The sequence below is a fragment of the Tursiops truncatus genome, chromosome 2, assembly GCF_011762595.2.
Source record: "Tursiops truncatus isolate mTurTru1 chromosome 2, mTurTru1.mat.Y, whole genome shotgun sequence".
Lineage (NCBI taxonomy): Eukaryota > Metazoa > Chordata > Mammalia > Artiodactyla > Delphinidae > Tursiops > Tursiops truncatus.
This window is the reverse complement of record NC_047035.1, coordinates 109342386-109369216: the sequence shown is the minus strand read 5'-3', so window position 1 is coordinate 109369216 and position 26831 is coordinate 109342386. Positions and strand designations below refer to the sequence as shown.

Sequence of the window (26831 nt, the reverse complement as noted above, 5' to 3'; positions counted from 1 at the left end):
CCCCCTTTATCACACCTCACCATAAACGGCCAAATTCCAGCGCCCTTCAGTGAAAACCTGCCCTGCATACCAACCCTCTTCCCCTAAATTGTAAAAGCTTGACCAAACCCCAGATCAGGGAGCCACAGCTTTGAGCCTTGCCTCCTGTCTCCTTGCCAGCTGACCTCGCAATAAAGCCTTTTCTTTTCTCAAAAGCTGGTGCCATAGTACCGTATTGGCTACTGCACCCATCGGGCAGCAAGCCCTTTGCTTGGTAACACTGGTCCTGTATTTACAGACATAAAGCATGGTCTCACCCAAATTGCCATGGACCATGTAAATGCTGAATTTACAGTCAGCTCATCAGAAAAGCAGTGAATCTTAGAAGCTCCCTCACAGTCCCTGTTGCATAGGCATGGACGGTGTGGAGTCTTTACATATTTCAGTATTTCATACGGCATCAAGTCGACTTACCTGCTGCTCCATGGTCCTTGGATCAATAAAAGTCACCAGGTTGATGGAAAAGTAACCAATCACATGTTTCATTTTACAAGCATTTCCAATTTGAAGGCACAAAGAACTGAGAACTTGGGGATCCAATGAGGTCTGAGGCATAGTGGTCCCAGAGGAGATGAAGGGGCCTTCGGCATGAAACTGGTCCCCTGTTGACAGTATCCTGATTCCCCCATTGGGTTCTATCAGCATGTCCACTGTCAGGTTGGTGACGCTCTCTGAAGGTGGGTATGCTTCGATCACGCCTCCTGGGGGGAAAAGCATGGGCAGGTGAAAGGACGCGCTCACGTGGACAGTGCCCATTAGAGCAAGAGGAAAGAGCCCAGTCTTTGGCAGAGGGATTCAGGCTCAGAGCCTGCATCTGCCATGTCTTGTGAGACTTTGGGCAAGTGGTTTCAATTCTCTGAACTTCCTTTCCCTCATTTTTAAAATGAGCATAATAAGACCTACCTCACCAGACTGTTGTGAATCTTCGTGATACTGTGTCGATAGTATTTAGCCCAATGCTTGGTGTATAGTAGGACTCAATGAATGGTAGTTGTTTTTTTTTTTTTTTTTTTTTTGCTGTACGTGGGCCTGTCACTGTTGTGGCCTCTCCCGTTGCGGAGCACAGGCTCCGGACGCGCAGGCTCAGCGGCCATGGCTCACGGGCGCAGCCGCTCCGCGGCATGTGGGATCCTCCCGGACCGGGGCACGAACCCGTGTCCCCTGCATCGGCAGGCCGACTCTCAACCACTGCGCCACCAGGGAAGCCCTGAATGGTAGTTTTGATCGTAACTAGGAAGACACTGTAAAGATCATCAAGCCTATGCCCATTCAGTACATGAACAATGAACCTGAGGACTATAGCAAATCCCTCAGGGGGAATTAACTGCCCACAGTCCACAGTTTGTACCTTGATGACCACTGCGCTTTCTGTTCAACTTCACTGCTTTTTGAAAATTTGACAGGTTAGGGCTTTTATCAGGCATAAGAGAGCACTGACCATTATGTCAGCCAAAGGACTTCTATATATAGCTGGTTGTTTTAAAATATAGAGCCAGGAGATGCTGCCATTCTTGAAGATCAGGTAAGCTTGCTCCGTGCTGATCATGGGAGCGTCATAATTTATCTTATTTTACCTTTTGCTCTGAATAACAAAAATCATAGAGGCAAATTTGATGTTCATAGCAACAAATTAGCCCTGGATAAATTTGTGGCCCAGCTCATTGGTGTCCACGAAATTCACATGGCCCTATTTTCTATTTTTAGGCCTAACTTGTAAATCTTACTGTATATATCCCTTTTATAGAAAAAACTTTAAATATTATTTGTGAAGAATCAGATAACATAATTTAAAAGTAAAAACAATTAAGTGTTCCTAGACAAGGCAGCCTCTGAAGCCTGACAGTATTAAGGTAAACTTGGCCTGTATTTCAGGAATTTGCTGGGAGGTGACCTCTGCTCACAGGCTTTGAACAGCATAGACGGTTAAATCCTGAAATTTTAACAATTCTCAAATGCAGCCATCTGTTACTTTATACAAAAGGCACTTTCTTTAAATGTCTATAAATGTGGTTGGAGCTGGTCCTAAAGAAAACTGAGTTTCAGAAGGAAAACTGATTTATCTTTTTGGTTGGTTTGAGATGTGCTTTTCTTTAAATGAGGTTCCTAGTGTGTGCTGTACCCAAATACCGGTTGCCGGGGATTTAGCAAGGTAAAGGTAACAAAACAGCAATGACACAATGCACAAGAAAAAGCAAAAAGACCTATTGAGTCTCTGATTCAGAAAACTTTGTGGCTTTAGCTATCACCTACATTTTGAAAGATGGTGCTTCAGTGAAAACACGTGGTCCTTTACAGTTACAAGATTATTTTACTTCAAAGTAGCTTATTTGTATTGTCTTCTCAGCAACAGAACCATGGTTTTTTCACCGTTAATTTTTTTCCTTTCGAAGCAATTAATTCCTCTTTTAAAAATGTATTGCCTTTGATATAATCCTATGACAATGTAGAAGTCAAATCTCTAGCACACTTTGTGACCATAAGCACACTTCAGAGAGTAGAAATGAAATGAAACAGGCAATAGGGGAGGATGGCAGGAGATGGTGGCCGAAGGGTCAGGAAACCTGGGGGAAGGCCTCTCTCAGTCAGTGAGCATTTTACGCAGGGCCTGCTGTACGCACTGGGCTCAGAGCCCGCAGAGGTTTGAAAACACATGACTTACCAGAACTGGATTTTTGAGACATGCTGAAATTGTAGGATCTTAACTGTGTTCCCATTCACCACGAATTTGTTGTGTGATTTTGCCCTAGTCACTTCCAAGCTTTAAGCCTCTTTCTTTTTCTATAAAATTGGCTCAATAAAGCTTGTTCTGCCTCCCGTAAATAAGCACTGTGATTACAACACGACCGAGAGAGAGGAAGAAAGGATAGAGATGAAGGAGGTTGAGGCAAAGCCTAAGCTTGTGGTCATACAGCTCAGGTGAGACAGTGGCTGGGAATACCCTTTCTAATCTACAAAGCTCCCATGAAAATAATAGATTAGAGGAAGGTTTGCAGACTGACCTTATAAGATCTGGAAACTTCCTAACATCCTGTCCTGTATGGACCTGAGATCTTCATGGTCTTCCCCTCCTAACTTAAAAAAATCCTTTATTCTTAACCGTTTTTTATTACATGTACCTTATTTTCTTCCATTGATGCATGGGGTTGACTCTTTTAGCCTTACTTTTCTGGCAGTGGGTGCATGTGGAAATTTGTAGAATCACAGAAATTTAGATTTGAGAAGACATTAGAGATTGTGCCTTATAACTGCCCCCCACCCCGCGCTTCTCCCTGCACCAGTGAAGAATCCTTTTTCAGCATTCTTGTTAGATGGTGGACCATCCCACGCCTTGCTTAAATAATTCATTAACAGAGTGTTTACTATGCCCTTCCACCCCACTCTGCCTTGCAGTATATTCCAACGCCCAACAGATCTGTCATTTCCCATGCGATCTCATACCTTGAGCTAGGAGGTATTCCTTGGTAAATATACCCATTGGCTCTGGCCAAGACTCCTGGGGCAGCACAGGGGTAGCCTTTTATTGGCTCTGCTACGTAATCACAGAGTGATTCGGGGTGAGTTACTTAATCTTTTGTACCTCAGTTTCCTCCTCTATAAAGCAAGGTGATAATGCTACCCACCTCATAGGCCTGTTGGGAGGATCAAAGAAATTAATGTAGGTGTACTTAGAATAGGGTCTAGCACATAGTAAGCACAGACTGTGCTTGTTATGTTATTTCACTGTGCTATTCTCACCACTGGCTTGTTGCTGCTGCTGTTGTTAGCATCTGATCTAATATTATTATAACACTATTATATATTCATGTTAATATATTATCATCGTTTGACAGTGGTAAAGAGTGGAAAGATATCTTCTGTGGTCTGTATCCTAGCCTTCTCTTATAATTCATGTGGGTAAGCATATAGGAATATCTGCCTTACACTGTAACCTTCTGGAGAGTGAGGGGCAGTGTGTGGCCGTGCCTCGGTGTAGCACTCCCACAGGACCTCTCCAACTGGGGATAAGCAGCATTTGCTCCATTCATTCCCTCATCCACTGACCTCCTAATGTCATTGGAAAATTGAGGAGAAGTCAAGAGGAGGAGGATGAAAGAAACAGAGGCTGACTTTGCTCCAGGACTGTAGAGGATCTTATTTACAAAGTCTACCTTCAGAACTGGAAGTGAGACCGTTTCTGCTCTCCTAGAAAATGGAAGGAGAAACTAACATTTCTTAAAGACTTTATTTTGAGTCAGGCTCCACGGAAGGAACTTTCATATCTGTATTTCATTGAATCCTCCCAAAAACCCTGTGAAGTAGGTGAGGAAACTGGGCCCCTGAGGGTTTAAGAACCTACCTCAAGGTCAAGGATGAGATCCAAGCCCAGGTCATCTGATTCCAAAGCCTAGTTCTCAGGAGAAGTCAGAATCTTGAGCTATGCGTGGCACGCTTGGTATGCTCAGTTCCTGCTTACTTAAGAGACTGAGTGCAAGATAAATATTTAGGCAAAGCTTAAAAGAGAAAGAAAGTCTGCTTGTAGGAGCACTTTTCTAAACCAACACAAGAGTTGCAAGGTATTCAAGTTGGCCCCAGGTTGACCCAAAACTAGAATTCAAGGTTGTGCAGGCTAATCCTCAATAGAAGCTTTACAGTCTTATTTACCTTGACTGAGAAATGTTTGGAGGAATTTCCTCCATGTCGGGAACCGTTTCTCATTGACTGGCTGTGCGTGCTGTGCTAAAACGCCCGCCAGCTCCTCGGAGATCTTCACCAAAGCTGGCTCCTGCAGAAACAAATTAAATAGAACCACAAGCAATTTTACTACAGAAATGAAAACTGCTTGTGGAGTGATTAAAAACCAGGCCTCCAACAGGCAAAAAAAATGTGGTTACTGTTTACCCAGAGTCAGAAAGCCATTTTGAAAATATTCTCTATTTTTCCAGCCATTTCAATTTTCATATTTCAAAGTGACTTGGCCCCTAAATATTGCTGCTAATCGTGCCTGTTGTCTCCAAAAGGCAGCCTTCTGTCTGGGCATCAGGTAACCCCAGTTTCAGACCCACAGCAGCCTGACCAATGGCATGTCCTCGGGCACTGTGCCTCCCTACTCTGGGCCTCAGTTTCCCAGTGTGTAAAAGGTGGGGTTCACTACCTTCTCCCTAAGGTCCTTCAGACTGGAATTTTTTTTTCATTAAAAAAGATTTTATTGATGTATAGTTGACTTACAATGTGTTAATTTCTTCTGTAGAGCAAAGTAACTCAGTTATACATGTATTTATATTCTTTTCCATTATGGTTTGTCACAGGATATTGAATATAGTTCCCTGTGCTCTACAGTAGGACCTTGTTGTTTATTCATCCTATATATAATAGTTTGCCTCTGCTCCTCCTAAATTCCCATTCCTTCCCTTCCCTACCCACCCTCCCTCTTGGCAACCCAGATGGGAATGTTTTTTATACTATGACCCTAACAGAGCTAATCTTGGGAGAGATCGTGGAGTTGGCAGGGTCTTTCTTGGGCACCTTCATCTCTTTAAGCCGTGCCCATTCCCCCTGGTTGGGGGGTCTCCATGTAACTCTGGTATCAAAGCCTTAAACCACGGCTGACCCTGTAGAGGTGGGATTTTAGGAGGGGGCAGGTTGGAAGAGTGAGATGGGGAGGGGGGCTGGCTTCAGTCACCTGATGTGCCCCACTAGGTCATAGCCTCATCTGCCTAGATGTGAGGCTGGCCCCACGTCATTGTACAACAACCCCAAACTACAGAGCATCCTGTCAAAATGAAAACAGTAGGAAACCCTCTGATGAATAAGAAACCTGGCTTTTTGACATGAAAAGACTCGGTTTGTCAGGACATTTTGGTTTTGTTTTTTTTTTGGAAAGCCTTAGACTATCTAAAATTTTTTAGATAGAAGCCACCTCTTCAGATATTTTTCCTCTCAGAAGAAGAGCAGGGCACTAGACACAAAACATTTGATGGGCAGGATTCATATTCAAAATATAGGACATTGACGAGAAAAACTCAGGCTTGCTTTGGGTTGCTGGGGAACTTTCTAATTTTTGAGTGAACATCAGTATTTGGAAGAGTCAGAAAAGAATCAGCTCTGGCGAGTGGGGCAGGAAGGAATCTTAGAAATCATCTGTACAGCTATTTATTTTCAATTTCCCTGCCTTTAAAAAGTGACTGTCCTCCCCCCTCCCCCAGCTCCTTGGAACATCTGATTCATTCTGGGTCCCGTACCCTCTGAAAATCTACAATAGAAGACAAATAAATATCTGAGAGTACACGCTAGGCAGGTCCCAGTCACCTGAATAATTTCTGAAATATCCAGAAAATCCTGGTGGTAGAGTCTCATTAGTTAGCTTAGTAAGTGCTTGACGTACAAAACAAAAATGCCATGAGGAAGGGAGAGTGCCGCCGCCCACCCTTGTTCAGGGTGGCTCTCTGCACAGTTGGGGGTCGTGAAGAAGGGCTGGGGAAGCCAGCTTACACAAGGAGCCTCTACCTTGGGAGTTAATAGGCAGGGAAGTTGCTGTCAAAGCCCGAGCACTTTGTATCCTGCACAGTTTACATCTTCTCTGCTCTTTACTGTACATTACCTCATCTCCCCAAGGCCCTGCATCTAAACCAGAAACAAGCACACAAAACACGCAGTTCCAACAACCTGGACCCCCCTTCTTGGTTCCTTCTTTGAGCACTGTCCTCCACACCCATCTTTCTTTTTGTTTTACACTTGTTTCAGTTAAAACCATCCTACTCTATCGAAAGAGACCAATTGTCTATGATTCATGCAGTGCCCCAAAGCTGGGACGATGAAGCACGTCTCTAGGTTCCCACCCTGCTTGGGAAACTAAATGTCAGGGAAGGAACCCATGCAGGGCAGGCCCTCTACCAGGACAGTGGAGACTTCCTTTTTGTTCTGCTCTGATTAAAGGGCCCTTTCTGCCCTGTTTCTGAAAGGTGTTGAACCATCTATCCAGTGATCTGCTATCTGCTATCCCATCAAGTCAGTTCAAGAGAAGTAATTCATTTATTCATTCATTCATGCAGAAAATGACAGGTACTTAGAGTAGTCAGAATCGCTGAGACAGACAGTGGAATGGTAGTTGTCAGGGGGAGGGGGAATGGGGAGTTAGTGTTTGATGGGTACGGGGTTTCAGTTTTATAAGATGAAAAGAGTTATGGAGATGGACGGTGGTAATGGTTGCACAACATTATGAGTGTATTTAATACCTTTGAACTGTAGACTTAAAAATGGTTAAGATGGTAAATTTTATGTTATGGGTATTTTACCACAATAAAAAAAATCGAGGAAAAAAATTACAGAATGTCAGGCCTAACTGAACTAAGGAGAAAGAGTGTTTATGTGTTGGGGTGCGGGGAGACTAGAGATGGAGGTGAGATAATGAAGGAGTGTGTGAAAGCTTTGCCACCTAAGTCTTGAAACTAGATCTCTATCTGTTTAAGGATTAAAGTCAAAACTCCTCAGTACGACACACAAAGGCCCTCTGTGACCTGGCCTCTGATTGCTAATGTAGCCTCACTTCTCTCCTTTCTGGCTTTCAGTCTTGCCCCAAACTGCCCTGGTTCAATGTCTTTCCTCTGCCTTCCTTCCCCCGCTTCCTCACCTAGCTGACTGCTCCTCACCCTCTCTGAGTTAGTTCCAGTCATCCCTCCCCCAGGAAGCCTTCTCTGCCATCCCTGTGGGGTATCCTTTCCCCATGCTCTCCAGCCCCCCGGGGGCTCCTTAATGGCGTGGTCAGTGGCTTTGAGGTCAGGCTCCCCAGCGCTCAGCACAGGGAACACTCAATATTTGTGGACTGAGTCGTGGCGGTGATAAACACAGGGACCCAGCCCCGAAGAGCTGAAGTTACAGAATAAGGGAAAATGTGAAACCTTGCAACAGGCTCCCTCCTTGCTGCCCAGGGACCACCTTGGGGGATGACTACTTAAGAAGCACCAATGCTTCCTGGGTGGATTTTATGAGATTCCCGGCCTCTGAGGGGCACTGGAAAGATAAATAAGGTGACATTTATGAAGTGTCACCTCTGAGGCAACATGCTATGTGAAGGCCAATAATTAACTTGTGAGGCTGTAGCTTGCAAGAGGCATCTGGACGCTGTGTCAGGCTGCCCTCACTGCCTCTGCTTACAGAGCCAGCCATTCTGCCTTGATCTACAGCGTTTGTGCTGCGTACAAAGCCATAGCAAGGGGGTAAATTTCCTAGAGGAAAGTCTGCTGTGGAAATTGTGTCCCATCATGAGGAGTACAGGGCCGAAGGCACTTGCAGGGTGACATTCGATAGGGGATGCTGGGGCACACAGAGGCAGCTTGGGGCCACGAGGAACTCTCTAAGAAAAAGATACGCAGAGAAATAATGGGGTGGGAGGTATTAACTGTTCAATTTATTTCTTTATTTTGAAAGCATCTGATAGGAAATAGAAGGATTATACTAAGAATGGCCTTAGTTCCAATGAAGAGACATCAGATGCAAGTTCTCAGCTTGGGGGGAGTTTCTGTTCTCTAGTGTTTATCATTTTGCATAGTTCAAACACAATTACCACAACTTTAAGGGCAGATGCTGATAACGGAAGATCTGTAGCTATTGGGGCTTATTCTGTTCAGAGTAAGCTTAAGTACACATTGATGCACACGGACACAGATGTACAAAACCGTGCCACACAAACCCCCAAATTCATGTGAATCATCAGAACCGTATTCATAAAATACTTCCTCTTGTCACAGCAGGCTCACATTCATTATCTCCTTTGGTCCTGACACCAACACTCTGAGGTGGGCCAGCACAGGATTATTTCCCCTGCTCTACAAATGGCAAGTAGAGGCCCCTGGAGTGAGGAGGCTTGTGTAAGATCACTGGCTGAGTTGTCAGATTCTGTTATTGGGTGATTTTCAACCCATGACTGAAGACAGAAAACAACGGAGTTGGGGGAACCATTGCTAGTTTGCCTTCTTCCCCACTGCTTTTCACCCTTGCAAAGTGTGTGTGTGTGTGTGTGTGTGTGTGTGTAGAATATCTGTTAAAAGCCAGCAACCGGGGCACAGATTCTCTATCTTACATACTTATGAAATGAGTAGTTCAATGAGGCACATCAAGGTGATAGACTACTACTGGTTAGTGTTTCAGAGAGTTTATCATCCACATGGAGCAGATCGTTTAGAGCTAACAACTCTGGAGGTGTGGAAAGGAAAGCTTAGACCTCATGGGTGATAAACAAATGTTAGAAAAATACCCTTCACTTCTTGAAAAAAATCAGTTCCAGATCTTCATTCCATTATGATTGCACTGGCTCTGGCAATGCACATTAGCTGCTGGCCTTTGTGGAGCTAATAGCTCTAGAGCAATTCCCATCCAGGAGGAACCTGAGCCGCATCTGTGCCACTGCGTAGCCTTGTCACCCAGTATCCATATTTACCCCTCAGAGTGCATCAGTGATAGTCATGACCTTGGAGTGTTCCAAGATAACTGCAGGGCCTCCATCAGCCTGACCAGTGCATCCTAGAGATTCTTGTCTATCAAGCATGGACTTTGCCTCTCAGCTCTCTCTCTTTTTTCTATCAAGAAAGTATAAATTTGAAGGAAGAGATATTTGACTGAAAGAAATTCAGGATATCTCAGGGGAAGCTGCTAGCATATCCAATTTAATATTGCCCTCAATGACTAAAGCTACTTCAAGCTCCAGAGAGGTAACTTTCCCAAGTAAATTCTAAGTGTGTGTGTGTGTGTGAGTATGAGTGTGTGTGTGTGTGTGTGTGTGTGCGTGTGTGTGTGTTGGGGAGGATGAGCAAGGAGGAAGAAAGAATACAAATTAGATGCTCTAAATATCAACCTCACCAATACTCCTTTTATTTCAGAAGCTTCTTTGCTGGATCGGCAGTGGTGAATTAAGTAAAGTAACTTCTCGGCTAATCACCTCCAGTCTCTCACATCAGACATTGGTGTTGCTCAAAAGAGAAACCAAGGGACCTACCTAGATGATTCTGCTTTATAGAGTCTTCTGATATCCCTAAATGGAGGAATAGGGACAAAAGGGCAAGACAATCACTTGAAAAACTAAGCAAGAATGTCAGTGTTGAAAGAGGCCATGTGGAACATCTAAGACAAATGCCTCGTGTAACAGAAGAGGGGATGGCGCTTCTACACTCATACAGCGAGACCACAGGAGCTCTCTGGCTGCCTCTGGTTCTGGGGTGAGTGGTTTCCACCACCCCTGCTGCCTCTTTCAAAGGGAAAGTGTGGGTTCCAGGATTTGAAAGGCTAGTGGCACAGAGATGGAGAGAAGGGAGGGATTCCGAATTTGAGGGTGAATTTAGGAAGGTTACTTTGCTTACACAGGACACTTTTTACCACTATAGTTATTTTTTAGGTAAAACAATAGCTCTCTCTTGTTGAAAGCTTACCATGTGGTAGGTCTGTGCCAGGGATTTTATATTTATTATCTCAAAGCCAGTCTCTGAAGTAGTAATTATCATCTCCATTCCATGTCACACACCCATGAAGTAGCAAACTGGGATTCAAATCTAGTTGCTACCAGTATGCCATAGTGCGATGAGATCTGGGTCTGTAACTGCCATCAGTGGGCATTGATGGTCCATCTGGGTCAGATTTAGATCATCCACATGTGATGCTAAGTCTGTGGTGTCAAATTTATGACAAATGGTAGAATGGACATCTGTTGTTGTCTGCCTAGCATCTTTGTCCCCTCGTTCCAGGTAATGATATACCCAACTTCCTTTCAGCAACTGTCCCTACCCCATTCTTAGCTATGCAAGAATTGAGAGTGACTCCACGCTCAGCTCCAGGGATGGGCCCCTGGTTAGCAAAGCCATACCCTGGCCACAGTGATTGGTTCAGGAGGGGCACATGACCCAATCAGGCTAATCAAGTGTTAGGAAATACTTGCTGGGGGTGTTAGGAAACACTTGCTGGGGCCTTCTGAGAAAGAAGCTTTTATGCTCTTCTGAGAATGCTGCCTGGTGAGATGTTCTCTCTTCCTATTACCTTGACCGGGGACAAGCTCTAGGAGCTACTTGACTAAGGACAAGCTCCAGGAGCCACTGGCAGCCATCTAGCGACCCTGGGGACAGCCAGCCTTAGGACGGAGCAGACATTATGCACAGTACGGAGGAATGATGGAAAGTAACTGGGTCCTTAGTGATACTGAGCCACTGGATTAAGCCTTGTCTGATGCCAGAGCCAATCTCTGGATTTTCAGTTAGCTGATAATAATAAATTCTGCTTATTTTTTATGTTTATTTTTAAAAATTCTCTTTATTTTTAAAGTCATTTTGAGTTGGACTTGGTGTTATTGAATATTAAACATTTTAAACTGATACAAAGGGGTGGGCCAAACCGTGTATCCACAGTCCATGCTGGATGCTTAAGCCAGCAAAGGCTCTGATCACTCTATGCATTGGCTACTCTCATTCTGCAGTCAGTAGTGAGGTTTTCACTCATTCCTTTCCATTAAAATCATTAGCAATCGTCCCTCTTTAGAGTGCAAAAATAGGCTGAGAGGATGAAGAAAAAATGAAAATGTCTCCAGCAAGTCATAAACTACTCTCCACACCTACTTAAAGTTTAAGGACTACCTTAATACTCCATGTTTAATTGTTAATTGAGAGTTGAAAAATCAAAAATGCCAACTTTGCCTTCGATGAGATGGCAAATTATGCTGCCGTAGAAGGTAACATAATGTAAAACAGCCAACATTACCAAGGCACACAAATGCTTTCGGTATGTAAAATTGCTTTGTAAAATATTTGCTCCATCTGCTGAAAGCGGCAAAGACAATTTTCCCTTGATAGCTAATGGCCCATCTTGGCTGTGTGGCAAGTGATTCGCTGCGGTGGCGGCTCTCATTAAACAGAATGGTGAAAATGTGGTATATAATTCCATACTTATGTAGCATTATCCACGCGCTGCTTCTCGAGAAGTCTGTCCCTCATTATCCAGGCCTCCACCTTGCACCAGCGTGCAGGCCTAGCAGTTGATTTGACTCGAGAAGCGTTTTGTCCAACTGAGGCACATATGTTGCGCCTCCATTCCAAAGCTCAGCACAACTGCTTGGCCCCGACCAGAAACGCTAGAGAGGTTCATTCCCTTTCAGCTTTCCAGCTCTTCAACTGCTGTTTCTTTTTTCCCCTCTCCACAGGGGGCCATGATTTTCTTTCTAGGCTCACCCTGTCGCGCTGCATGCTGGGGATTTCAATTGATAAAGATTAAGCATTTCTTGAAATTCTAACTTGAACTTTGCACATACACAAAAGCAGGAAAAACTTTTCCTGTGGGCCAAAGCGGCCACCATAAAAGCCGGACAGGCACTGCCCTTGGTTCATGGTGTATGTGGTCGTCTGTGATCGCTCTCTTTAAAGGAGTTGTTTACACTATTCTCTGAATTACTTCAACATCTGCTAAAAGAACAATTAAAAATAAATAATCCAGGGTGGTTTAAAAAAAGAAGAATATGTTCATGTTTTGGGAATGATATTAAAAAGTAGTTACAGCAGCAAGTGGTAGATTTTTTTAAAGATATTTTTAATGTTGGACAATGGGTTTAAAGGCAATTATATTAAATATGAGTGACATCAAGTAAAAACATGTGACTGTTTTAAAGATTACATGGTATTTTAAAGCAGAAACCACGCAGTTTAAAAATCAACCATAAATGGTAGTGGCCATAATTATTATTATTGACAATAGGTTTCTTTCTTTCCAGTTAGAGAAATATCGCTGGTTGAGAATACTGCATATGCTGAAAAAGCTCTTTAGTTGAAAATTAAAAGCAAAAGAAAACACATGTGCCCTTTGGACTTGATTTTTCATCCAAGTAGTGGGGAGTGGGGTGAATTTGTCGACTGAAATGGGAGACTATCAGGAGGATTTATATTTTAATTTTATACAAAATAAATGGGCAAGCATCTGCCTTTCTTAATCGGAGTCTGTACCTTCTTTGATATTTCCATGTGTACAGAGGTATATACTTGAGGTGGATGTGATAGCATTATATATTTAGTATTGTTGTTTTTTCTACAGACCATGCTTATTAAAATACCAGGGTAGTAAATCGGTGAATTCCAAAAGTGAGGATTTTTTGTTTGCTCTGGCACAATTACACGAAAGTCTGGGTCTTCTCAAGGGCATCCCTCTCTCACCGAGGGGCATGGAGGACAGACGACCAGAAGCAAATGGCGCAGTGGCCGGCAGAGGAGAGTAAAACCCACTCTGAATCTGTTCCAAATATCCGTGCCTGCTATGTGGCTTGAAGCAGATATTTCCAAAAGAACTCCAATGGGGACTTCCTGTATGTGAAAACATAACCAGTTCATGTTCCTCTCATCTTTTGCTTTATTCCTTCCTTCCACGCTATTATCGCGAAAACTGGTAGTTAAATTCAATTGATTCAAAATATTCCGGATCCATATGGCCGCCAACCCTGGAGCTGAGGCGATAGCGCCTCACTGCTGTTCTCAAGCATTTGCCTCTCCCCTAGTCCCCAGATGGTGGGAGTAACATTTAAACCTCCTTTTCTCTGCCTTGTACAATAGACCTTGGCACCATTTCAACTGTTTACTCCGGTAATTAACAGCTCTGATACCACAACAATTACAACTCCTATACTCTCACCACAATAATGCTATGAATTAGTGAGAGCTAATGGCTGGAAGGTAGAGGGTTTCCAGACTGTGAGATCTGTGCATTTTTAGAATAAAATAAAAGGTACAAACAGCGTGCTTGCAGTAGACAATGATTACCTAGTAATTAGTTTACACAAAGCTTCCTATTTAATGGCAAAACGCTGTAATTAACGTGTGACAGAAAATCAAAGGGTACTTTGTAAGCATATGAAAAATTAACACTGCAGGCCCATAGCTTTATGTACTGATTAGAAGCATATTAAATCAATAGGACACACAAACCAACAGCTTGTATAGCTGATTATTATAGGTCCTCAGAAGGGGGACGCAGCTTTCATTTAACTTGGGGAGGCAATTTTCCTTCTCCTATCATCTTCCTCAGGCACAGAGAAGCACCTCACACCCAACCCTGGCAGCTTCATGAAAACAGCCATTGAACTGGAAGAAAACATTCTAAGTCATTTTCAGAGATAAGGAAAAATATGTAAATGACTAAGACTTTCCAATGATTGCGGTGACGTGCTGCTACACTAATTAGAAAAGACATCAACTGGAACCGGGAAATGAAGCAACCGGGTCTCAATCTTGTGGTCAGAAAAATCTCTACTTTATCAGGTCAATGCCTCTTTATACAACATGTAGGAAGTTTAAATAACTGGAATTATTTTCTGTTTTCAAATTACAAGAAACCAGGCTGCTTTCATGGCTTATTCTTTTAAAGGCATTATCTGGGTAAATCATTGGGTAGGCACAACTTGGTCAACATTCTGTATCCACAACAGCCACAATCCTATGTAATGATAATTGATGCATAGAACAATGTTCTGGAAGCCTACAAGATGCTACAGGACCTTCTGAATCACCATAAAAAGATTAAATTGTATGTACTTGTTCAATATTACCTACAATTTAACTGTAATGCAATTTTATGGTAATATTAATAACAAGTAGCATTTCTTGAAGTCTTATGTGCTAAGTACATCGGTAGCCAACCCACAAAGGTTATCTCATTTAATTCTCACTACCTGCCCAGGAGACAGGTACTAATATTACTTCTCTTTACAGTTGAAGCGATAGAGACCTGGAGAGCTGAAGTGACTTGCCCATGGTTCCCCCCGAGTAACCTCTGTGCGCCTAGGCTATGGAACCCACGAAGCCAGGCCACCTCCTACTTATCCTGAATGTTCAATTATTCATACTAGCCTATTCCAGACCTCATTTTGCTTCAGAGGAAGTTTACATGTCAACCTGGAACAGGAGACTAAAAGCAAACAAACAAAATATGTGGTTGCTTATCCAAAAAACAGGGTTTTAAAAACTCACTATATTTTTAATGCTGTGTCTGATTGTGAAGATAGGCTACTTACTCTAAGCTCTGTGAGAATTTACAGGTTCAGTAAAATGATCTTGCTAGTGTACTAAGTTGAGAAAGGCATTGAAAATTTGTCACCTCCATGAATGATCAAAGGGTGATATCTAAAACTCAGTCTCCTCACCCATGCACATAAGTAGGTACGTGAGGCAGTTAGGTTGCAAAGCCGAATCCTACAGACCCCCCAACAGGGCCTCTTCTCTGAAACTATGAGGTGTGTGTACCGATGGCCCTCTTACATCTCAGCCTGCTGGCAACGGGACAGCAGCTCTCCTTTCAGACAGGAAAGGGAAGAAATTTGAGAGCAATAGCTGTGGGACATTTGTGTTTCCCGCAAGTCTCTGTAGAAAGCAGACAATCTGCCACGAGGGCAGCAGGCCACAACGGCAGGGACCTGAGGGAGAACGCTACTCTAAGGCTTTCAAACAACGGGTCTTTTCTAAATGGATTCAGCTCAGTGTGGCAACGGCACGGGGCCAGGAGGAGTGGATGTGTGTTCCAAACTAGGTGCGGATCATTTATTAGCTGTGTGAACTTGGGCAAGTCACTGCACTTCCCAAGCATCAATTTCTCCGTCGGTAAACAGAGTGACAATACCTTCCGTATCAAAGTGGTGTGGAAGTAAATGAATAAAAACTTCCGTTTTTTTCTGAGATTGAATGAGTCAATTCACATAAAGTACTGAAATGCCAGGACTCCCATGGATACCCAAATCCAAGAATCCTCAAGTCCCATGTATAAAATGGCATTGCACAGTTGCCCTCCGTATCTGCGGGTTCCACATCAACCACCCGTGGATCAAATATGCGATGGTACAATTCTATTATTATTATTAAGAAATATGGAGAAATGTCAAGACCTTATAGTGTATTCATGGGTCTACAAAATGCTAAATCTCACGTCTAGGCCAGTATTCTGGCAACTACTCTTCTAAAGCAGTGTCACCAGGCCTCACTACCACCAAGCCAATCTTCTAGGAGCGAGGGAGGGAAATTTTACCCCTTAAAAAGAAAGAAAGAAAAAGGCACAAGAAGGACTAGTACCACAACAAATGTCTACTTGGGTCTCCCTACACTGTCTTAGGTGAGAGTATCCAGGAAGGTTTTTCCCCTACAGGTGTGTCTTTGCTTAAGCCTTTATTCCTACTAAATGAAATCCCCCCGACTGGGGAGTGGGGTCTTTGGAGCATGCACACATGTGTAGATTCATTTGAACCTTAACAAGCATTGAGTACTTAAGTGAGTGAGTTTACTGGAACCTGTTGGCGGACGTAGGTTTTGTTAGCTGGTAGGATGAAGAGAGTAAGGTTGGTACCAAGCCATCATGAAAAAAATGAGAGTTGTGCTGTTTTCATTGTGGCCATCACGTAACATTCTGCTTTTCCTAAAATCACCTACAGGTCAACACTGATTTTTTAAATGTGACTTCAATGTTTTAGCATTTGTTGATTCCATGACTTTGTTTCAAGTCTCAACTGCAACCAAATAACTCTCGTTCTCAATTAGATAGGTAGAAAAAAAGATGATCTTTATATTACATCCTTGAGTCTACACTGAATCATGCCTACCTCTAAAACCAATATTTACATAAGATGCAAGAGCCTCTCAAAACAGTTCAAACTCCCATAAACAGCACTGTTTTTAATCTGTTGCCTACAACATACCAATGAGAAAAATCATGGTATCGTGTCATAAACTGCTATGCAAATGATGCTATTTGTAAGTACTAACATAGTTTAGTGCTTACAGTCATATTTTCATTTCTAATAATTCTCCCAGAATGGAGTCTTTCTCTGGACTCTTAGCCTGCAGGATAGTCTTTCATCAAGAAGCTGATATTTTTAATAACCTGCCAGTATATGTTTTGTATGTGCCAGGCTAGGCTTGATGACACAACATCTTCATTATCAAAAGAAACAGGTCTACAAACTGTAATAGGACATTAAAACATGCCTGTGCTCATAAAGTAATGTTTTGATGTCTAAATGTGCACCGTTATGACGGTTTTCTGGGACAAAAGATAATTCTAATCCTAAATTTTCAATAGCTACACTCAGTGGAACTTGCGGTTCACTTCCACTCTGAATGCAATTTCACTTTGAAGGCAAAAGAATGTCAGAAGTCTCCTACAAAAAAAAAAAAAAAGCTCTTCAGAACTACTTTATTTTTTATTTTTATTTTTGGCTTCTAACCACACCCTGGCCAAGCACAGGTCTCAGAGTGTAAAAAGATTTCATAATAATGATTTTTCCCTTGTTAAGTTAAAAAAAAGATTTAGACAGATTATTAATTATTCAAAAGTGTCACATTTGACAACATTAACAATAATGCCAAATGTATTTGGTGACAATTTAAAACGGTATTGTTTAAAATAATTGAAATTAATATATATTCAGGTTTCTAAATGCAATTCAGCCAAATGCTAATATTTTAAATATTTTTAAAACTTAAAGTCAAACATTTCAAATTTATCATAGTCTAGTGTCAGGAGAATTTTATGAAAATTGGTTTGAAATATTGAGACAGCAAATACTTTGTACATTAACATTTCAGTCTTTTAGATTAAAAAAGTCATACTTTTCATGGTTTAATCGCAACAGTTTTGCTTAAAATTTTTTTTTATATAAGATGAAACAAAATCTAATCCAAGGAGAACACAAGAGAAACCTCTATGGGCCTCAAAATTAAATACATTTTCCCTGTTTTATTTTTTTCTAGAAGAGTAATTCATTTTGGTATCCTTTAAATAATATGTAAAAAGCTGGCCATGACAAGTACTGCATTTAGTCCATTCACTGATGGAGGGGGAGGAAAAGCCCGGAATAGATTATGAGGAGAACAGTAACATTTGTAAAAGGGAACTCTCCCTTCTGACTATTCTCTAGATGTATTCGTCATTTCACTTTCACAAGAATAATGGGGTTCTCTCTTGTGTGCCCCTCCCTTTCTATCACTTGTGTCTTGATTCATATACTCGTATAGTGGGTTGCTCAAAGCAGATGCAAATCACTGCAGAGCCCACTACTACAGACATCGGTGGGGAAGGAATCAGTTAAGGGAATCTGCGTCTGAATTTTCCTCATCAGTTATGCTTTCACCAGTAGCTCAGCCAAAACAGAGATTGGGATTAAGAGAAGCCAGGCAAGTCGAGGTCTCTGGATGCAAAATGATGCAACTTTTAGAATGGTGGGGTAATTCATATATGAGGCCATATAAAACTAATTATTAAGCAAGTTTGAAACAGACTAAGAAGTTGTACAATTCATCCTTCCATCAATATGTGTGGAAAAATCTGTACACGTCACTCATATGCTAAGAGTTTTTACCTATTCAGTTCTTGCCGGGAGATTTTCTTGCTGGAATGTATTATTTTCTCAACATCTCACAGGCACCAGCAGTTAGATAAATTTCCTTGAATTGTCTTCAAAAACATATGACTGCTGACAGAATGCTATTATACATTAGCTTCCAGGTCACAAGCATTCACTAATAGAATTTCTCTCTCATAATAAAATACAACTAGCTTAATAACACTTGTTAGAAGCATCTGATCAAGACCCACTTACAGCAAATGATTAGATTTGTAATGTTATTTGAACATGGTAAAAAGATTACTTCCTAATTATCATAATCAATTTGAGGACTTTTAGGGCTCCAAGAAGGAACATTTAAAATAACCTAATCAACCTCATTCACTTTGTATATAAGAACTAAGGCCAAAGAAAGTAAAAAACTTGCCTAAGGTCTCACTGCTGGTAGGTAACGCAGCTGAGTCTAGAAGAAAGTGCCTTATCTTCTAGCAGAGCCTTTTGCTTTATCTCCTATCTGTTCACAGACACTTCAGGTTTAAGTTACCATCGAACACTCACTTGTGCCCATTTCTTGCTCCAGTCTTCACGGCCGTATCTGTGACTCTCCTTTAGGACCCACTTGTAGCACTTTAGGTGGGATGGAATGTCACAAAATGCAGTCCCATTTCCTCCAAACTCATAGTCCATTTTAAAGAGCCAGCGTTGGATTTCCAGGTGATCAATGACCAGCTGACTCACCTGTTCTATTATCTGTGGGGCCAAAGACACAGCAACATTTAGTTTCCTGGATTCCTTCTTATTGTGTTAACTTAGTTGTGGTACTTCTCATGTGTCTTTATTTCAAACAGTCTGTTCATTCGGTTTTCTTCTAGTTATTAAGACAGATTAGAAGAAGTTTTATGTGATACATGTATGTGTGTGTATATATATGTATATGGTATGAAGAAACCACTCACCAGTGGGACTAAAGACATGTTTAAAAGTATAATCTTATTTATGAGAAATTATGAAATTATCATTTGCTGGCTTTTAAAGGCAAAAGGAAAAAACCTGTGAATATCTGTAATTGAATCTTGATACTGTTTTCTTCCTTTTTCAGGGAATTATGTGTTTACTTATCCTTCAATTTTTTTTTTATAGTTTCAAGGTTGTAAAAAGTTATAGTCTCGAAAACTTTAACTGTTTGGAGCTTTGCTGAGCTTTTAAATGTTCTTGTCTATAAAGCATTTAAGTTTTTCCTCGTTAGTGTATGTGAAATACATACATTTGGCCGGTCAGTTGACAAAGTGTATTATGTGTATTGTAGGTACAAGACAGATAAAGGAGATAAAACACTCATGAAAGCAACTTTCTTGGAATACACACCTATCCTACATCTTATTTGAAACTATTCCCTCAAGAACTGGGCTCAGTCACATGAATGTTTCAGGGATAGAAGTTCAAGCTCTAATATCATGGTAATAATAATGATGATAATATCTAACATCATTGAACTCTCAGTAGGATCTAGGCCTTTGGCTAAGCTCTTTACATGAGTTTTCTTTTCTTTCTCTCTCTTTTTTTTTTTTTTTTTTTTTTTTTTTGGCTACGTTGTGTGTCTCGTAGGATGTGGGATCTTAGTTCCCTGATCAGGGATTGAACCCGGACTCTTGGCAGTGAGAGCATGGAGTCCTAACCAGTGGACCTCCAGGGAATTCCAAGTTTTTTCACATAACACTCATAAAAACCTATGAGGTAGGCATCATTATTAATTCCTCTTTATGTATAAATAACTGAGACTCAGCTAATTTAAATAACTTGCCCATGATCACACAACATTGAGTGGCAGAGCAGAGACTCCACCCAGGCTGCTCTGAGTCCAATACCTAAGCCCATTTCTTCTCCACTGTGCTGCCCATCTCAGCCTGCAGAGAGGTGGAGGAGAAGGGTGAGGTGGAGAAGGAAGTGAGGAGCAAGAGAAGCAACTTTCCAAACAGTCAACAAGCCATTTGGGATAAGTTTGAATCAGACAAAAGTCTATAGCAAGATTACTTAATTATAAGTAATACTGTTCTAGTAGAGCCTTGGTGAAAAATAACTCATTAGATCACAAAATGATTTTTTTGTTTGGTCTTCTCATCTGACTTTCCAGTCTATATTGCACGGAAAAAACAATACCAAGCGTTCTCTCTCCTGAGCCTACCCCATGTTGTTCTTGGCCACGGTCTGTGCTTAAGGAGGCCTCTGCAGCACTATTCTCTTCACCTTTGATAAGTTTTTGTTCACCAAGTGGATTTTTTAAAACTAAAGAGTGTGAAAGAACTCGAGATTATAGTTCTGTTGAAATCTGGAGCTGGAAGATTAACATTATTTTGATTAAAGGCACAATCTGTTCTCTTGAGTTGTGTCTTTCCAGCAAATCTTCCTGGGGATGTTACACTATGCAGCAGTGTAGAAGTGATACCAAAACAGGCATACTTGGGATCCCTGGAAGCCCCATGCAACCATGGGGTATTCAATTAGGGTGAAAATGAAATTGTCTTAGCTCCCTAATTATCAAGTAGTGTCTGTGGATAATTTGGGTGTTTAAATGACAAGTACTCTGGTCTACACACCATATGGCTATGAGCATAGCCTAGGAAGGTTTTTTAAATGTGCCTTCCAAGGTTACATCCCTTCTTTCTCTACTGTTGTGTCGAGAAGATAGATTCTATTTGTTGTATTATGGTCATACATTGCAGAAGTAGAAATGGTCTTTGGACTGTTAATATCCAATAAAATTCTTTTGCCAATGTAAGGAAAGTTGTTCTAGCACAGCCTTTTTCATTGTATGTTTGGATGTATGTATATTTGGAAGCTTCAACTCCTAACAGAATTATTATCTGTTTCTTCTAAATCCTATTGTTTGTTGCTTCTGAGAATCCTATAAATGGGTGCCTGTTGATGAATCCCATACAGTAATGAAAAGGATCAATAGTATTGTAAAGACTGCACCACTGGAAAGAATTATGCGCTATCTTTAAGTGAAAATTGAACAGTGCTTTAAAATAGCGTCACCATTTTTGATTATTTAACCAAAGCTGTCAATATTTCATATGGAACACATGCCAGAAAGAGAACTTGCATGGTTACTTTATGGAACAAAACAGGAAATGCTCACTGTGCTCAAGTTGGATTTTTTACATAAATTACTTAATCATAAACCAATGACTTTATGCTATTGCCAAACATTTATCATTTTCTATTTGAATCTCTCTGTTCAAAAGATGTAATATATTTTTTAATTGGCATACAGTTTATACTGGTGTAGGGCAGAAGTAGAAAAATGTCTACTGCTAAAATCCAACTGATAACCAGGAATATTTATTAACCTAAATTAAGAAATCACAGCTTTCTTTCACCAGCTTTAAGTTTATGATGCACATCGGTAAGAAGTCAGTGTTATTGATTCATTACCATCTGCAAATTCAAAACGCTGACATGTTCAGATAGGCACTATGTGGAAAAATCTCAGTGGAGTACTTCAATTCTTGTTGACCTTAGAGATACATTTTCCAAACAGATAGCATGGACCTTAGTTATAACTTAGTTTATTGTGATACAATTTGCACATGCCATAGGTGAAATGACATCCTTCAAATCCAATTTGTCTATGAGGAGAGGTTTTTATCCTACTTCTGAATATCAGTATTAGGGGGAGGCTTTACTGCATTAAATGTTCCTGCATCTTTAACCACAATTAACATACAAAGTTCTAAAATATTTCATAGCAAAGACAGCCTGAGTTCTCATCAATGGGGACAAAAGCAAGACTCACTCAGTATAAATATTGCACATATTTTAAGTTTAAGGCTTTGAAGATTGTTTAATATACATGTATGAAATTGTATCATTTAAAAATGCATTTCACTTGTATTCTACAGGGAAGCAGAGTTAAGCAATCCACTCTGTTACCTTCAAATTCCAGTGGAGGTTAATGACAATGGAAGGGACATGCCAGGTTAGGAGGAGCCCCTCTCTTTTAATCCTATTAAGATTGCCTGTGCCTTTTCTAGACGCTGCCATCTTTAAGAGGAACTTCCTTCATGAGCCCATGTATTGCCCAAGGACACTCTATCTAGCAAGACTGAAACACTTTTGGGGCAATTTAATAAGCTAAATTTTCAAATTAGTCTCTGAAAAGTATGATTTGTTGAAAAGCTTGATTTTGGGGCTCAGCGGCTATGAGGTGCAGAGCATCAGGATCAGGCAACTGAGAGAAGAAGCGTGATCCCTAAATATTGTCCCTTACAAACATCCTCATTGTGTACAGTTCTTTAGTTTCCCTAGAAGTGGCTGCCCGGAATCACTTGTGATTGGCTCAGAGTAATGGTTAAGAGATGTATTGAAACAGAGGTTAGGAAATGTTAACAGCCATTTGTTCTTTATTTTCTTTATTGTGAAAAAAAATAGTTAAATGGGAGAACACCTGCCAGAGCTAACTCAAAGTGGCTAATTACTAGTTCTCTAGTGGCTACATTTGTAGTGACTAATATTATATAATAGTTCTCCAGATAGTTAGGGCCCTAACTATCTGCTGGAAGAAGGCATAGCCATAGACTCGGACCAAGGCAAAACCCAGAAGCAGATAGTTTTCCTCCTAGAGCCATTTTACTTCCCCTTTCTGGAATTTTCCCCCCTCCTTCCTATATGGCCACTTCCTGAGGAGCTGGGATTTTTTTTTTTTACAGAGCCACAGATATCTGCAGCCCTCTGCCACATGCCCTTTGCAACATGACTCAGCAGAAAGGGCTCACTCCCTGGAGCTTTCCAAACCTGCTCCTTTTAGCCAAAATTGACTCTCACATTTCTTAGGGTCCTGCTAACTAATATGTTGATGAATTAATCCATGTTAAGTCAATAAATATTGATAGCAGATTAGTATATGAATAGGGCCTTCAGTTCCTTAATCCAAATGAAGAAATACTTTGGGAATTACAACAATTTCTGTAAGGCCCCTAGGAAGACGCTTTGAAACATGAAGGCCTAAAGTAGATCCCATCAACTCAACTCAAGTATTCCACAATATTCTTCATTGGGTAGGGCTGACACCAGAAGACCTAAAGTTCCCGTAAGGTCAAGAGAATGTGAAATATTTAAACAGAGCCTCGCCTGTCCACCCTGCATACCTGCTGGTGACTATAGACGTCATATATTCCAGGAGGGACTGGCACATTGGCGCTTTCAAAGACCCGTTTACTTCCGGACTTGGTACTATAGACATGAGCTAGTTCAGGCTCTGGGCCCAAGATGGGTACATCTAACATATCCGCCACAGCTAAATCATCTCTGTGGAGGAGCCCGCTGACAATGTAGGCTTCTGTTCCTTGGATGAGATTTTTTATTCTTTTGATTGCCTTGGGACTGTACATCAGGTGAGTGGCCAGGCACATATGCTGCTTCTGGGGGGAGATCATATTATTCTTGTTAAAAGGTGTTCTTTTTCTGGTCCACACACCTAATTTATAATGTTACGCACAATAAATGCATTATTAATAACAGGCTGGGTTATGAACTATCCCGTTGTTTAGCAGTTTAAATTGATAAAAGCTGTTGGGGTGAGGTTCCATGATCACTCACATCTTTAGTGTGTTGGAAATAGGCTCACTGGGAATAGAACTAATTACTACACATCTGTATTTATTTGATCCACGTGGAATTATCCTTCTGTCAGAAGGAAAAGAGGCTGGTGGCCTTTGGATAATAGTGCTTCATCTCTGCAACACTTCTGGCATGGTTTAACACTAAAGCGTCTGGAAAATCGATACAAAAAAATGAAGGAAAAAACCCCATAGTATTCTTCACTGTTCAGGACTCCTATTCTGGCAACCCTTTAAATGATTCAGTAGGAAATAGGCACTTGACTTGATACTCTCTTCCCAAAGTTCTACCAAAAATTCCGTTTCAGAGACTATGTATTGTTATGATGATTATCATGGTTCTTAGCCAACACTCCAGAAAGGATTCACGAATGGAAAATATTTGAGAATTTCAGTGAGACTCAAATTTCTTTTCCAATGGAAAACTCTTTTTATTTTTGACTACTTAGACCCAGCTCAGCAATACATGTGACTGTCTCATTCAATTAAATAAATAAATCCAGCATGTCTAATAAGGGGCAGAGGATGGAGCCAGATGGTCAACACACACCAAAACTAATACAAGCATATCTCTGCTCTCAAGGAGTGGGGACACAGATGAGTACCATTAATGCATAACTAATACCAGGCAGAGAAGGGCCATAAAGAGCTACAGAGGGTCTTGGAGGCAGGGAGGAGGGAGGCAGAGGCCACATGCTAGTGGGGAAAGCTGAAAAGGCAAATTACTCATTCTTCTTGGGCCTCAGTTTCCTCATCTGTAAGATGCGTATAATAGTAGTACCCATCTCATAAGGATGCTATGAGTATTAAATGAGATAATACATGTAAAGCACTTATAATAGCGCCTTGGATATAAGCAGTTAATGAATGTGAGCTTGTATTATTGTTATGAAAGAGGTCGGGGTTGAGGTAAGTTTTGAAGGATGGGTAGGATTTTAGCAGGTGAGGATGGCCATAGCCTAGGCTGGAATATGGGAACCCAAGATTGTGCTCATTTCCTCTAGAGAAGAGAGCATCATGGCACACGAGAAAGTGATGGGGCCTCGGAGTCAAATGGTTCTGTCTTTGAATCCAGCTCTATCCGTTACAAACAACCCGAACTTGGGCAAATGACTTAGACTCCTTGAGACTAAGTTTCTCCATCTTCTAAAAGGGAATAAAAATACCCATTTGATGGGTTCCTCTAAGGATAAAATAAGATCATAAATGTTTAACACCTATTATAATGCATGGCATTCAGTTGATATTCGATCAATGGTAGTAATTATCAATATTATTATGGAGAAAACTTTTTAAAAATAAAGTCATTAAAATGTCATGCAAATAATATAATGCAAGACGTGAGAGTCTTAATGGAGTTCAAGGGATTTTGTACACTAGCACCTTCTCTCCTGGTTTTAGTCAAAATTATCTACTCAATATGGCATTGAAGTGTGGAGAAATTCCGAGCCACTATTTTGAGGAGTATCTGCTGCACCAGTTTGCAAACTGTTGGAGGGTATGACTGCTGAGTATAAGAGAAAGCAACTGAGGAGAGCCCCTGGATTTTAGTCCTGTCTGAATTTGTAACTTGCAAGTTGATTTAGAAAACTATCTTTCTGAGCCTTGGTTCCCCGCATTCAAATGAGGGGTTGAACTGGAAATCTCTAGGGTCCTTCCAGCTGTGATACAACGTTCCCTTTAAAACCAAAGCTCTTCTGGACATACTGTTTAATGAGGACAGAGTTTCTGCTTGGGATGTCGAAAAGGTTTTGAAAATGGATGATATGATGATTGCACAACAATGTGAATGTACTTAATTTCATTGAACTGTACACTTAACGTGATTTAAATGGTAAATTTTACGTTATGTATATTCCGCCTCCCCCCCGCCAAAAGACAAAATAAAAACCTCCTCTGAGAAGAGGATTTTATGATTTACCCTGTTGAACCCTTCCTTCAGAGCAAGTGTTATATTCTAAGCTCTTTAGGTGTATGCAGTATGCCTTTGCTTAATTTAAATCCATTTTCAAAAACCTGCTTCTGAGAATGCAGCTCTAGGAAATCCGGTGTTCCATTAGACAATGGCTGGTGACAGCAACTCGTGAGTTTGTGTTTCCCATCTAATTGATCACTGTTTATCCCCCTTGTTTAGTTCACTCCTTTCCTTTCCCTACAAATTATTCCAATGAGAAAATGTGAAAAAATGATGTGTCTTGTAGAACTGGTGACTTGAGTCACAAAGTATGTGGTAGGCTTTTCAGGGTACCTAGAAGAATGTTTCAAAGGGGGCAATCCTCTCATGTTAAGTACTCTTTCCTTTGATCCATACAACACTGTACCAATTAACAGTCCCTGTTTTGGAGACGAGGAAACTGAGGCTCAGGTGATTTGCCCATAGTCACACAGCTGGTAAATAGCAGAGGCAGAATTCAAGTTCAGCATTAGCACAGTTCTCATGCCATAGATGCCATGATTTCTCCCATTTTACAGATTGAGTAGTGAGGTCTGGTAGTTTTATGAAGTGTGATGAGGGGCTGGTAGATGCAGCAATAGAACCTAACGTTAAAGTTGCACATTTCTGGCCGGAATGGATTTCTGTCTGCTCTAGGGTTGTTTATCTCTCTTGGCAAGTATTCTGTGCAACTCTATTATGTCATCTCTGGGCATGCCTTATTCTTCAGGCAAGATGGTACCACAGTATTGTGTTCAACGTGTGTTTAATAAAGATTTGAATGTAAGTGACGGCAGAGGACACATTACTGACTGCAGGTCTTGTGTGACCATTTAGAGAAAATCAGTATCATCAGATCCAGGCTGTGGATTAACACAGATGACAAAAATCTAAAATGTTCCTAATTCCATAACATTATAGCTAC

The 26831-nt window shown here is 41.1% G+C and overlaps 1 protein-coding gene and 1 long non-coding RNA gene across 2 annotated transcripts in view; one reads left to right on the top strand and one right to left on the bottom strand.

Moving 5' to 3' along the window:
* The window catches only part of LOC109552341 (uncharacterized), a 176747-nt gene that overhangs the window by 67104 nt on the left and 82812 nt on the right, over positions 1-26831 (top strand). The gene's annotated exons all lie outside the window — the stretch shown is intronic.
* Positions 409-23776, bottom strand: LOC141275673 (IQ domain-containing protein H-like). The gene is made up of 4 exons (XM_073801163.1): positions 23503-23776; positions 18914-19105; positions 4681-4801; positions 409-740 (listed from the first exon to the last, which is right to left on the bottom strand). Exons 1-4 carry the CDS (start codon positions 23764-23766, stop codon positions 430-432), a joined length of 888 nt encoding a protein of 295 aa, XP_073657264.1. The 5' UTR covers positions 23767-23776; the 3' UTR covers positions 409-429.

Bases quoted from the DNA above. Each gene is read 5' to 3' on its own strand.
- LOC141275673 (XM_073801163.1), bottom strand. From the start codon at position 23,766: ATGTGCCTGGCCACTCACCTGATGTACAGTCCCAAGGCAATCAAAAGA. The intron at 19,106-23,502 runs GTATGCAGGGTG...TTGGCCCCACAG, and splicing joins ACGTCTATAGTCACCAGCAG to ATAATAGAACAGGTGAGTCA. The intron at 4,802-18,913 runs GTGAGTGTTCGA...TTGTTTCTGCAG, and splicing joins GGAGCAAGAAATGGGCACAA to GAGCCAGCTTTGGTGAAGAT.